General features: G+C 36.5%; 2 protein-coding genes across 2 annotated transcripts; one reads left to right on the top strand and one right to left on the bottom strand.

Moving 5' to 3' along the window:
• Positions 1–5,049: 5,049 nt before the first annotated feature.
• LOC110813956 (S-protein homolog 8-like) lies at positions 5,050–5,677 on the top strand. Its single transcript, XM_022041246.2, has one exon. It carries the CDS (start codon positions 5,204–5,206, stop codon positions 5,675–5,677), a length of 474 nt encoding a protein of 157 aa, XP_021896938.1. The 5' UTR covers positions 5,050–5,203.
• Positions 5,678–6,350: 673 nt separating this feature from the next.
• On the bottom strand, positions 6,351–14,419 carry LOC110813955 (26S proteasome non-ATPase regulatory subunit 1 homolog A). The gene is made up of 13 exons (XM_088215392.1): positions 14,093–14,419; positions 13,154–13,223; positions 12,035–12,140; positions 11,360–11,471; positions 11,106–11,274; positions 9,821–10,287; positions 9,558–9,693; positions 9,210–9,458; positions 8,898–9,118; positions 8,552–8,810; positions 8,103–8,335; positions 7,373–7,889; positions 6,351–7,160 (listed from the first exon to the last, which is right to left on the bottom strand). Exons 1-13 carry the CDS (start codon positions 14,236–14,238, stop codon positions 6,837–6,839), a joined length of 3,009 nt encoding a protein of 1,002 aa, XP_088071518.1. The 5' UTR covers positions 14,239–14,419; the 3' UTR covers positions 6,351–6,836.
• Positions 14,420–14,793: the final 374 nt, after the last annotated feature.

Genomic DNA, 14,793 nt, shown 5'->3' with positions numbered 1-14,793 from the left:
TGTGATGGTGTACGACTTTTGTCATAAATTTGGTAAGGATAATAAGTTAGCCCCCAATTAAAAAAAATGTCTATCTTTGTTGTTATTATACTTATTATTATTATTATTATTATTATTAGTCTTACCCTAATTTTGGGCCATTGAAAATACAAACTTTCGTGAATTTTAATTTGACATCGTCATAATTTAGTTTTATTATATTTTTATTTTATTTTATCATGATGAAGAAGAAAGAAAAAAAAAAGAAAAAGATACAGAGAAAGAAAAATTCAAAGCAGAAGAAAAAGGACAGAGAAATATTTTTTATAAAAAAAAATACAAGGGAAGAGATTTTTAGAAGGGAGAAGGAGCCAGACCAGACCAGACTAGACCAGATATGCCCTTCGTTTTATCCCATTCGTACTTTAACCCGAGCACACCTCGTTTTCTTTTAATTGAAACGACGTTGTTTTAAGGAAGCTCATGGTCACAAGAAGACACTAAAACGGCTTCGTTTAACGGGAGACTTTGGAGGTTCCAAAACGAAGCCGTTCAAGCGTCGCTTAAAAAACTTTTTCTCGTTCTTTTATTATTGGGCAAACCTGACAGCTTGTGCTCGTTGCCCACATGACCAAAAAACCAGTGGAAAATGGGTGTAATGTATTATTCTCTAGCTGATACATATTCACGTTCTTGAATTGAAGTTTGAGTTTACTTCTGCTAGAATAAAAATACGAGTGATGGACAATGTTATTTTTGTGCATATATAAATCCAGCATGGACAGACATGATTAATGTAACGGCTCCGGAAATTTAGAATGAAATATGTGTATTAAAAATGTCAAATGCGGAAGCGTAATAAAAGTTTTGATCAACATCTCTTACACTAAAACTAAAAACGTGCTCAAAGTATAAAAAAACAAACTAACTAAAAGAGAAACTCGAAAATAAAAACTATAAATATAACTACGGAGTCTTTAGGCGTCCCCTTCGCCGTCTTCCTACGGAACGGGCTCGGGAACAATGTCTTCCTGATCTGAAATGGTTAAATAAGGAGTGAGCTACACCAGCCCAGTAAAGACATCACACTATCTCACCGCTACGGAGGTAAAGGTGGGTAGAAAACACAAAAAATCAATTGAGCATAATTTATAACAAATTCTTTTATCAATAATAAAATCATTTACTGTCCAGTTACCTCGGTGAGATCCATAAAACAACATACGAAAGCAATAATATTATCATCATCATGAAATCATATGAACTGTATAACATAATACTTATCACATTTTTACATTTCGATCATCATAAAACAGATTTCCTCTTTTACCAGCCTACTAGTATCTCTGGGGATCCATAGGGGGTTCCCTCTACACGTGAATCTTTAATATTTACCACCTGATTCCAGGGTCGTCCCCATAACCCCGTCCGGTATGGGCACCAAAGCCATGAACCTCAATACCCCGTCCGGTATGAGGGTGAAACGGGCCGTCCCCATACCCCGTCCGGTATGGACGCCAAAACACATAAGGTCTACATACCCCGTCCGGTATGAGAGTTCACGTTCCCGGTAGGGTTCCCTACGGACCCGGTCCGTCCACCATCTCCCAGGATATCCAGTTAGACTGTCCGCATTATCCATTTATCAATGCACGTAACCTTTTATTCTTTTTTCCTCAGTCACCAGCATCAAATCACACACAAACATGCAAACCAGTAGTTTATGCCAAACAAGACAACACACAACATCGGGTTCTCAATCATTCAACCTATAATCAATAAAACAGTGATATATGCACACGAAACTATGAAATGAAAACACCAGACATCATACTGCATTTAGAACTGTGAAATAGAACAAACAACGACTGACCGACAAATACACCAGACTCGGTCTCCATTAGCGACCTTAAACAATTTCACACATCTATTGATTCATGAAATACCGTTTTATCATTTATTGAACTTTAATACCATGATAGAAAATAGGGTGAGGGGTCCTTACCTGTTTTCGAGACCCGAAATAGGCTTTTCCGAGCGCCTGCGGGTTATTCCTAAATTTCTTAAATTTTTTTTGAAAAACTGAAACACGCTACCGGTACCTGCACGTGTCCCAAAAATCTCAGAATCAGACCTGGGCCCCTTTCGGCCAATATCGCAATTCCGGCACGGCAGCTCCGCCGTGCTCCGGCGACGGCGATTCGCCTCGGGTTGGCCGTTTTTGGCCGAATTCGGCCACACTTGCATCCATCCCTGCGATAAAACAACCTTAGGGCCCTCGGGGGGCCAAAAAATTACGAAAAACCGAAGCTTACCAGCGGCGGTGCTCTCGGGTGCGGCGGCTCTCCGGCGTGGTTCGTGTTTTGGTGATTTGGCTCCGATCAACCTGTAGAAAAAAGAATGGTGATCACGGTGATATAAAAATTGTATCAAACGGAGGCCGGGAAGGGCCTCATCGGAGGCAAAAATCGAGGAGGGGCGCGGTGGCGCCGCTGGGTTTTGGCCGTGTTTTTCGGCCGTTTGGCCGGGAGTTTGGCTCCGATTTGACCACAGGGGAACTCAGCATTGAAAAACGAGCCGAGGTATGAAATTTACCTCGATCGGCGGTCGGAAAACTCCCCGGTGCGGCGGCGGGTGGCGGCGGCTGGCTCCTCCAGCGTCTGGTTCGTCTTCTCCAGCGAGGGCTGGCGGCTAGGGTTTTGTGGTCAGGTGTGGGGGGGTTTATTTATACCCTTTGCCTTTTAATCACAGCCGTCCATCTTGATTTAATCTGGGTCATTCGATCGCGATTTAATTTAGATTAAATCTGGGCCGTCCGTACTTGATTGAATCTGGGCCGTCCGTGCGCGTGCATTTGGGTCGTCCGTGCGCGTGCATCTGGGTCGTTCGATCGCGATTTAATTTGGATTAAATCTGGGCCGTCCGTACTTGATTGAATCTGGACCGTCCATGCGCGTGCATCTGGGCCGTCGTGCGCGCGGGGACGCATCTGGACCGTCCGATCGCGCGCACGCGGATCGCCCACGTGGTCCGTTCCCGGGTCGGCGTGGCCTTGCCACGCAACAGGTCCTGGTTGGCCAGGGCTGCTGACTGGGCCACTGACGTGGCTGCTGACGTGGCGCTGACGGGGTACAATTTTTCTAAATTGCGGTTTGACCCCTGATTTCTGAATTTCTTTTCAAAAATACTCCCAAAATCCAAATTTTCACCTTTTTTTTCCAAAATCAATTTCAATTAAATCCAAATAATATTTTTACCCAATTTTATCATTATTAATATTTTTATATTCACAAAAATTAATTTAAATTAAATTAAATCAAAAAAAATAAAATAAAAAAAAAATTATTTTGGGTGTTACAGTTAATGAAAGGGGGAGATAAACACCAGAGAAGGTAAAGATTCATGATTTTTCTTTTTGTTCTTTACGTGTAAGTCATATGATTGTTGTTTGAATTTGGAGTGAATGATGTCTTGCTTAAATCTGGAGGATATTTGAGTGCTGTTGATTTTCATCTTATTTAGAGTATGGGTGTTTATACATTAGCTTCAAGCTGTAGTGAAGGACAGGAGATGAATCTAGTAATAATAATAATAATGATAATGCATGTGAATATGGGTGTGCCAAATTTGGGGTTGATAATCATACTTCAAACGAAATCAGAAAAAATAAATGAAGGAAGAACAAAATGGAGGCAAGATCTTTTGAACTACATCAATTTTCAAGTTTGGTATGTTTTAATCTCTCGCTCCCTTTTAATTTGTAATTTTATATAAATAACAAATTATGAACCGATAAATTATAGTTACACACGTCAATAGAGTCGGTAAAAGTAATAAATAAATCAATAAATAAAAATAATAATAATAGTTATAATATCGATTATACACGAAAGTATGTTAATCATAACTTATTAAGATAATTCGAAAGAAGGGTTCGTAACATTTTTTTCCACCCTTTAAACTTTTCAAAACTTGAAATTTCTAAAACCGTAAAAAACAGTTGATTTTATTTTATAACGTCTGATCTTATTTCTAATAAAATGTACGGCCACTCCAAAATCTTTAATTTTATAATCAAATAAGTACTGAAATTTGGGCATACAGAATAAAACAAATGTAAGGAAGTAATTTCACTTGGTCAACCTCACAAAAATATTTATCAATAGTTATCTACTATATACTTTTTTACTTTACTCTAATTTTAATATGTTACTTTATAATAAATAAGAAAGAGGTATCTCTATAGATTTTATATACTGAGAATGGTTTGAACATCATATTACCTCTAAAATTATATTGAAAGAAGTTGCTAAAGAAGAACCCTAAGAATCTTCACCAAAAATAAGGGATCTAATTAATGAAATTATCCCAATAAACTATTTGACAAAAAAAAAAAACCTCTTAATATCCAACGACAAGTCTGATATTAAAGACTTAATCTCTATAGTTATTGTAATAAATATTAAAGTTGATAAATAAATTTTCCTTAATTAAATTATAATCACACTAATCAAGCAAGCATTTAATTTTCATTTTAGCATTAAATTCTTATATTAAAAATATTATTATTATTATTATTTATATATTTATTATGCCAGTCCAATTTTGCTCACCTTAGCCAGTGAGCTCTTTGGCAGTATATCAAAGCTTAGAGGATATTTCAGCTGTATAATGTAAATATTGTGAGATGATAATTTAATAATTTAAAATTTTAATTTCTATATTTGATGATTATATAATTTGATATACTTTTATTTAAAATAATAATAATTATTTGATGTATATATGTATAGAAAATAATCATTTGATGCATAATTAAATTAACTTTCTTATAATTCTAAATTTTATAGTAATGAATTTTGTTCTTTAACCTGTCCAAGAATGAATCACAAAAATATTTTAATTGAAATCAAAATAAAATTTACTTTAAAAAATTAGACAACTATTTTAATTTAAATTTCTGCCATATTTTAATTATATTTTTGTTTTTATTCTGCGGAAATGAAATTTGAATTAAATTCAATTTTAAATAAAACCATTAAATTCATAAAAATACAAAGATCTCAGGAGTTACAGATTTCCCGCTGCCATATGAGTAACCACCGATATATATATATATACATACCTTTAAGTTTGACTATAAAAAAAAAAAGAGATACATACACACACACACACACACACATATATATATATATATGTGACCAGTAATATCGAACATCTGAAAATGAAGAAGAACAACAGAAACAGTACTAGGTTTAAACAGATGATAATGGTGGTGTGGGTGATGATGATGGGAAACATGGTGTTCGTTGTGAAATCATGGCCATGGCTACCTCAACCATTTAAGAAGTACCATGTGAACATCACCAATCAACTCGCCAACAACAAAGTATTAGACGTGCACTGTAAATCCGCCGACGACGATCTTCATCCGCACTCGCTCGCCGGCGGCCGGAGCTACCAGTTCGGCTTCCGCATTAACTACGTCACGACAACGCTCTTCTGGTGCAACTTCTGGTACGACAATTACCGTCACCATGCCGTTTTCAATGTGTTTGATGCTGAAGCCAAGTTCGTTTATCTACAGTGCAGAGATTACTGGTGCAATTGGGAATCAAGAGATGATGGGTTTTATTTGTTTGATGGCGAAACCAAATCTTTCAAGTTAACACACAAATGGGATGAAAAACATATATAATAATAATAATAATAATATTCACCTGTATATATATATATTATATATGTATGTATGTATGTATGACGTGAAAATATACATGTATCGGTGTACGTCTCTACTTTTATAGAAGGAATGAGGTGAGAACTGAGAGACTTGAAGGTATGAACAGTTTGAAATAATAAAATATGGTGATCTAATAATTGTTTTTTTTTTTTTTTTTTTTTTTTTGATGTACTTCAGAGGAGTTAAAGCATTGACTTTTTATGGAACAAAATATACTTAAATTTCAAATCTTTGATAGTACAAGATTAATATATATTTTATATTATATTATACAATACAGAATTAATATACACACATTTATCAGGTATTAAGCACATAGATTGTACTTCAGAAAAAATAAAAAGGGTTTTTGGAACGATACCAACCTCGACCTACCCATATTTTATATTTAATTTAAAACGTTTTATATATTTGATGTAAATATAATATTGTAAGTGTAAAAGATGATCATGCCATTACTACAATTTAATCAAATCTATTTGCTAATACAAACAATAATTTTTCTGAGCCTTCATCTATCTCTTCCTGGAACAGAATTTGTTTGAACAAAAAAAAAAAAAAGAAAAAGAGATTTACAAGATGGAGGACCCAACAACATAAAAACATGTATGTCATGACTTTGAAGAACATATAAAGATTGGAACATAATTTCATTCGAGACAGGAAGCATTTCAGTCCAAAAACAGTGACAAAACAAGGGCTGCTTCCGTCCCTGTATTTTTTTTAAACCCGGGGTAAAAAGAAATTTTAAGAAAAAAAAAAAAAAATTACTGCTACTAACCTAGAAAGGTACCCTCCGGAGGGAGGGTTCCTGTGCCAGAAATGTATCTCGTTACATCTTAACTAAATCCTGCATGCAGATCAGTGGCACATTCAAACTTCCCCATCCTCAACATCAAGTGTGAAAAAATACAAAGTACAAGCTAAAACAATTTGGCGATAACCACTAGTGACCAGCCACCCCAGGGAGTAGAACCGCACCGCACTTTGACGTGCCAATACAGATCGTTTCAGCATTAGCCGAGGCATTAGTAGGGTGCTACCACACCAGTTTGTTCTCCATTGAGCACAAGAATTTCTCCGACATTAATAAACCACATGTAATACCTACTGACAATCAAGCTGCATACTCGAAAGGCTGAGGAGGTTGAGGTTCTTCATCAACAGCCATGGCTGAGCCAGAGCCCTGCTGTCCTGTCGCTGATCCACCAGCAGGTGATGCAGTGGATGTAGGTGTGTCAGTCAGAGAAAGAACCTCAGGCTCAGCAGGACGCAAGTCCCTCAGGAGAACAAATCCAGAAGGTGCTAACTTCACCGGCATGTATCTGGTGTCTTCTAGAAATTTAATGAATTTCTCCTGTGAAGGCACCACCCTAGCCGGGTTTGTCAAAAATTCAAAAGAAGGCTCTGGCTCTGCCTTCTTCTCAGGTAGGCCATCAACCTGCCAGCCACATAAAATTTGGTCATTTTAAATATTAGAACATATAGCAAAAACCCATTTTCTGCTGCATTGTCACCAGATTTTAACAACTCTACAGAGATCAGCAGAATACATAGGATAATATATATTTTCTGGCTGACCTTCATTTGATAAAAGAAAATACAAAACCTGATATAAGCACAGACAGAAAGAATCAAGATGAACTAATGTACCTGCATAGAGTCACCATCCTTTTCACTAGATGATTTTCCTTTTCCAGTTGCACTAGGATATGAAGTCTCTGCAACAGCTGCCTTTTCCGCAATAGCCTTCTGCTCTGCCTCTTTCTTAGCCCTTGCTTTGGCCTTTGCTGATGTTGACAGAACAGCTGTAGGAAGTTTCACGGCTGATGTAGTGGTGGGGACGGTAGTTGGTTTTGGATACTCAAACAGCGACGGTTTTGCATGTGATAAGAATTCAAACCTCGGGACTTTCAAGTCATAGTTCAAACCAATAAAAGCTGTGGGGGAGAAAGACAAGCTTATGAAATAAATGAGGGGATACCAGTACCAAAATTGGCTGAAAACAGCAAGACCAACAACTGCCGTGACTTTATCATGCTTTGTCTTAGAAAGCAATCTTATTGTCACATTCCTTCCACCGGCATCAAGGATTCCAGAAGCCAAAATTGCTCCCATCTTGCTCATTGTGTCTTCATGCTTATCAAGAATTATCTTTTCTAACTGCCGCCTATAAGGCAAGTGACCCATGAAAATTAGCTTTATAAAAAGACAGAAAATAAACACAGAATATTATCTCAAAAAACGGAGGGAGGAAGTCAATTAAGTATTAGCCTAACAAGAAGACTTCGCAGCTGGGGATGGAGATCTTTTGGTCTATTCGCAATGTGATTAGAAACAAAAACACAAAAAAGGGGATGCACAAAGCATAATAGTACAGTACCTAAATGTGCCGACACGAGAATCACTGGCTTCATTAATCTGGACCATTACCATAGCCATTGCAATCAGAGCACCTTGACGAACAAAATCAACAACATCGGACGTAAGTGGCTCCAGCAATGATATAGCCTCGCTTAGACCTGTACCCGCACAAGAAATACCGACAGCAAGTGCTGCACCGTACCGAACATGCGGATTGTATGACTCAGATAGCAGGGAGACAATCCTAGGAGTCTGCAGATTAATAGTTTGGTGAGGCGACAGTACTATAGAGTTCCGCACCCAATACCACTATTCAGGTTTTTGGGGGCAGGGGGAAGCACATTGGAATAAAGATCCAAAACACTAAAGACTGATAGAAAGAATATTGGCATAAAAAATTACAAACAAAGGCATCAAGCAAAATCACATTGTGGAAATCTAGCAAGATGAACCCCAAATAATACAAACCTGCTCTGGCTCAGAGTACAAGACAAACCCAAGGGCCAGAACAGCAGTCCTCCTGACATCATCACTAACATCTGATACAGCAAAATGCAATAGCTGGCGGATAGCCTTGTTGTTTGCTGTTCCACTGTAGGCCAATGCCAGCGCATACATACCACCATAACGAAGGATGGGATCTTGATCTCGAGTCATCTGCTCAATTAATGTGTCTGCCTCCTCTTCTCTTCCATAAACTGTAAGGGCTATACCCAGTGCCAAACCCCTGCAACATATGAAGACTATTATTTCAGGAACAAGAATATAGCAAATGACCTCAGCACAAAACCAAAATAAAAAACCTTGATATTACCTAATAATCTTCTCATGCTGTGTCTCATGGGCATAGGCAAGCATCTCGCTTGCCTTCTCACTTGCAGTTCCAACCATTAGTAAACCCATACTGATGCCAGCAGCTTCACCAGCAACAGCGCTGTCAGTATAAAGAACACTTTTGATGTCATCATATATCTCTTCATCAGCAGTTCCTAAGGCCGCCAAACCTAGACCTAAGCATGCTCCATGCTGAATAACCTGCAATAAGAGTTGCCTACATGAATTTCCCAGTTGCTTTAAGAACATTAGGATCCGAAACCAAGCTAGCCAGGATGAGGAAAATAATCACCTCCACATTAGTACTGCGAAGACTATCACGAAGGAATTGTTTGATGCCCTCACCATGGTTGGCATGGATGAGTCCTAGGGCATATAGAGCACCACCTTCTGAATATGGACTACCGCCACTGCCAGCCCCACCCTGGGGCAGGTAAGGTGCCATCAATGACCTTCCTTGCTGTAGGTGGCCTCTGTGAATAACACCTAACCCAGCTGTCGCACTAAACTTGGCCCAATTGGTGGCCCTGCTCAACCAGTCCTGCCAATTGATAGACACAAATAGCGATACGCATGAACCAAGTCTAAGGGCTATGCCTACAACATGCACACATAGAATATCATAGAAGTAAAATTTTACCAGATTCTCCCTGAGAAATGTATCTACAGTTGTTCCAGCGTGCATTATTGCATTAGCATAAATAGTGGCACTATGGCATACACTATTTCTCATTTCAACAGACTGCTTAATTGTCTTCAAAATTAGAAGATCAGACCTATAAACAATCCACATTCATCTGAAGTCAATAACTTTTAACTATTTATTTCGACATGGAAACATTTTGTTAAAAAATAAACAGCTTTAAAAGCTCAAGTTCAATACTGAGTCGTCGTCAGTCTCACTTGTTATGGCTGTATAAGAACTGCAGAGTCAATTGTATTGATGTCTCTCCAGATAAGATTCCCTTGATTTTTGTCAGCCTTTCGGCATAAATTGTTCCTTTTGGATCTGCTTCACGCACAATTGTTGAAGTAGCTGTTCCATCAGTCATTTGGACATCTCCTGAAGCAGTGGAATTTTCATTTTGAGCAGAAGTTGTATCTACTGCCTGGACTGCCTCTGCAGGTTGAATCTTTGGCGTAGAAAGCCGATCTCTCACATTTAAGAGAAAAGCCTGGTGCTCATTCTCCACAAGATCAAACGCAATTTGAAATGCCAATAAAGCATCATCCTTATTTTCCGAATGAAGAAGCTTTTCCAATATGGTTGCAACATCTTCAGGTTTATCCAAGAACATAAGACACTGGCAAATGCTTAAATAATCTGGAGAAGCCATCTTTTGATATACTTTAACAAGAAGACAGAGCACCTGCACAGATAAACAAGTGCATACAATTGTATGCCAGGCATCCACTGTTCAGGACTTTAACAACCAACCATCACAACAGTGTCAGACAATATCAAACAAGTATTCTACCTACAGACATTTCAATACATATCAAAGGACTGAGGAAATATCGGTCTGTCAATAACTCAAAGCTTTCTCAAATTAGCAATAATCTACTTTCAGTCTACATTCGGAACAAATAATCTTCATTTGTGGATTTCATCTAAAATTTATATATTTTAGCTACTAGAGAATTGGAATCTCTTCATAGAAGTCAATATCTTACTTCCGAGTGGAATTGAGATAATATATTTCAAATTCAGACTGAACTCCACTAGAAATTCCATAGAATCTCAATTTTTATCATTTTGTAAGGGATTTTCATCACCTCATGGTTAAAAAATGTGTGGATTTCCAAATTAGTTCCATAAATAAAGTTCATTTATCCCGAACATAACCTGAGTTATAATCCCATAATCATGCTATTAGGTGGAGGAAAAAAGAATTCATGAAATCAGTATCTCTACCATTACTTCATGTTTGTTAAAGTACCAAGCAGGGAAAGCAAATTCTCAAAATATATATATATAGAACAAAAGCGCTCAAAATATATATATATATAGAACAAAAGTGCTCAAGAAATATATAATAGAACAAAGACTTCCTCCACTAAGTAATTGTCCAAAAAATAATTGTAGATCATTTTTCTTTACAAGCTTTAAAGAGGAGTAAATTACATATATTCTCCAATACTAATATCATCTAAAATATACAGTAAACTACAATATTAACTGCCTTACCTCGTGTCTATATTCTCTACGATTAACGAAGGAATGAGACACATTTATGCAATATGATAAAGTTCCCTGGACATTGTCACTCTTAACAATTGCTTCCTCAAGTTTATCCAATCTTCGGCACTCAATTGCAATTCCCATTGCTTGTTGGTATTTCCCATCAACAATACACCTAAAGAACAGAAAGCCAAGAGACTATTTGAGCTAAGAAGATAAAATTGATACAAATATATATATATATATATCAGCATACATACTTATCAAGCATTCTCTCCACAATCGCCTCCAACCGAGGGTCCACTTTGGCTGCCTCATCATTTGATTCCAATGCCTTTGACCTAAGACTGGCATATTCATCTATAGCCTTAGCTGTAAACAAGAACAGACACCTTTTAATGGCATTAAAATGATAGTTCTATTCCCCTATTCGCAAAAAAATGAGATCGTCCTATTACAACCTATAGATAAATTATCTCCCTCAAATTGCTTTTATCCCACAACTTTCTCCACATTTGAGTTATTATATATGTCATAAGTCATTTCTCATATGAACACAAAGTCCAATATCTTTTCAAACTGTTGGACAACCATTTTGAAGTTGTCCAATAACCCCCAGTCCATAAATCTGCTATTTATGATTTTTATCAATCCAATAAGGCCAGCTACTCAAGGTTTGTCTTTTAAGTAGAGTACGCTACCTTTTCTTCCTAAAATCAACAATTACCCCCTCTCACTTTATTGGAAACAAAAATATGCATTCTCGTACACGTAGTTCATAATAAAAAAAAGTTCAACTTAATACGTTCAACTAATATCCCACCTCCATGGCCCAAAGAAAAAGTATCCAATAATCCCAAATGATCTAGTGCGCACACACACACACAAAGCATATTCACACAAGACAAGAAACTAGAGCCTAATATCATTCTTACCAAGAAGGGTGTGAATGTAATCAGAATCCTCTGAAACATCAAATAGGGAGCCAGCTCCAAGGGCATAAGACAATGAATCATTAAGTTCACCTAAGTAGTAAAAAACCTGCAAAAGAAGCAATTATTGTGAACACAATAAATATTTCAAGAATCAAAAAAAAGAAAAGCCACTGTTCTTTATTTTTGTTTTTAGGTGCTAACAAAGAGATACTAATCCATTATAAAGCAGAAGACATGCAAATTCAAAACTCTGCAAGAGAATTACAGCAGACACATCTAACGAAGGCCAATCATCAAACCATATTACCTTCAATAAAAAGAAAATATGGAAAAAATGATGCTGGGGATATCAAACAAATTTGCTTTTAAAGAGAGATTAAGTTTAAACCAAAAATTGCATTCTTCATAGGAAAACTAATCTAAGAACCCAGAATTCTAATTCCTAAAAGAGAGTTGAAAATTCAGGATATAAAATTCCCAACAATGTATTTGATGAGTTGTTATCGTGTATTGAATTTTTCATACTTAGATAGCAGTCCCTCAGTACCTTGTGAATAATCTTCATAGAAAACGTATTTCTAAGACAAATTCCTCATCTAGAAGGACAGCATGCATTACCCAAACCTTATAAATCTATAACACAGTTAATATTCCAAATTTGCATAAAGGCATGCCAGAAAATTTTGCTTACGACTTAAATTGTCATCAGAACATAATCTACAGAAGGACCAACGTAAGTGCAAAATAGACCGCCTATACCTATAAAGAACCATTCATGCATAACTAAAATGATTCATAAAATTTTATTATTCAGCAATCATGAATAAGAAACCCTTAACAGAAATTTTCTGCACATACTTGATGAACCTACCATATATCCATTTGCAAGCATTTTGATCTGACTAATTCTTACAAGACGAACATTCGAAAAATAAAACAATATTTTTAAAGTAAATACATTTTGGCACACTTCAACGACTCCTAGTAATCTCTTCTTTAATTTTCCATCGACACGGTTATGTTGTCTCCTTCCTTTTCAATTTCTATGAATTTATATACTTCTATTTTTATCTTCTTTTGAGGATGGAATTTAACAAGTTGTAAAGACCTAAAACTTACCTTTGAAACAAGCAAAGCAGCAAGTTGTCTCTGATGCTGATCAAACTCTTCATCTTCATATAAACTTTCTCTGAATCACAAAAGTAAAATAAATTGATTAAGTGAGGTAACTTTACATCTTAATATCAGATCTCAAATAGCCGGGCCACATTAAAATAGGAGAAATTTTGAGGTCTGGCAAATTTATATGCATGAAATGACAAGTACATCAAATTTTATAGTAAAAAATTAAATATAAATGAACTGAAACAAAAAATATGCTGCCCCCAAAACCAAAAAAGAAAAAGAACAAGAAGAAGAAGAAGATACAAGTGGAATCAAATGAAAAAGAAACACAGATAGGAGGAAGAAATGTACTCCTCAACCTAATAGAAACTTTTAATTTCAGGAGTGCACTGGCCAGATCGTGCATCCATTTTTACTGCAAACATTTCAACTTCAAACCATAGGAAACTAGAAATCCAAAAGCAGATAAAATTATAACACTGGATTCTTCATGTACTAACTATCAGAGATAGCTGGAAGTACCAAAAAGTTCTTTGGATGATCTGAATCCTCCAATAAGAGCTAGTTATTACATGAAGAATAACACCATTTCACATTTCACCTCCCCGACATTCAAAAGCACAACCACAACAAGCTCCATCTTTCACTAAACATTACAAACTAATCAAGTATCGGCGTGGACTCACATTTCGAAGCTTAAAACCCAAAAATTCAAATCTTTTTCGCACCCTATTCAATAAAGTCCAGTATCGAAATTACTCGTCTTTAACGAGGACAAAACGGCACTAGATACAGAAAGTTTCAAGGTTTAACTTCTCCCTACCGAACCAAACAGATCAAAAGACACTTTCTAGGAGATAACCATCAAAATTCAGAAGATGATAAGACGAAAAGAGAGAGAGAGAGAGAGAGAGAGAGAGAGAGAGAGAATACATGATGGGGACGCTAGTGGAGATCTCCGGCCAGAACTGGTCAACGAAGCTGTTGAGATTTGAGAGTGCGTGCAGCTTTAACGAGGGATGGGGCTCGTTGAGCATCGCCAGCAGTCCTCCCGCTGAGCTCACCATCGTCGCCGCCATTGTTCTATCCTTAAAAGCCCCTATAAAATTTCGATTCAAAGATCTCTCTAAGATTAATTGCACGAGTTATGGTGTTCCGAATTTAGGAGAAGAAGAAATTCGAAACCCTAGCACAGAAGAGTGATATCAGTCTCGTGCACAGAAAAAGAAAGGGACCTGAAATGTTAATACTTGGTTTCTTTATGTGATGGGTTTACGAATCATTTGCAAACTTACCCAACAAGTCAAAAATAAATAAATATAAATATAAATATATATATATATATATATATATATAGAACTGCTACGCAACCATGGCGTCATTACGTCAATCCGGTCCGGTTCACGTTTCGCACCGGTTTGATTTTTTTGTTTTTTATTTTGGTTTTATTCTTTCTCCAGCACTTTTTTTTATGTCATCTAATTCACCCTTCACATTTTTTTGTGATTTTATAAATTTTTGGTGTATAGAAATACTTTTTATTTTCAAACATGTATTTAAAAATATTTTAATAGTTAAATATAAAATAATATTCATTATATTTTTATCACTTAAAATTATATCTGTCGTTTAAT

This window comes from Carica papaya, chromosome 3 (assembly GCF_054855325.1).
Source record: "Carica papaya isolate Zhongbai chromosome 3, ASM5485532v1, whole genome shotgun sequence".
In the NCBI taxonomy this organism is placed as follows: domain Eukaryota; kingdom Viridiplantae; phylum Streptophyta; class Magnoliopsida; order Brassicales; family Caricaceae; genus Carica; species Carica papaya.
The sequence above is the reverse complement of the archived record's forward strand: the minus strand, read 5'-3'. Positions and strand labels throughout refer to the sequence as shown.

What these genes read in the sequence shown, in the direction of transcription:
- LOC110813956 (XM_022041246.2), top strand. Translation starts at nt 5,204, where the DNA reads ATGAAGAAGAACAACAGAAACAGTACTAGGTTTAAACAGATGATAATG.
- LOC110813955 (XM_088215392.1), bottom strand. Translation starts at nt 14,238, where the DNA reads ATGGCGGCGACGATGGTGAGCTCAGCGGGAGGACTGCTGGCGATGCTC. An exon ending in TTCGCAGTACTAATGTGGAG is followed by an intron (nt 9,119 to 9,209) that starts GTGATTATTTTC and finishes CTCTTATTGCAG; the next exon opens with GTTATTCAGCATGGAGCATG. An exon ending in AGGATGGTGACTCTATGCAG is followed by an intron (nt 7,161 to 7,372) that starts GTACATTAGTTC and finishes TGTGGCTGGCAG; the next exon opens with GTTGATGGCCTACCTGAGAA.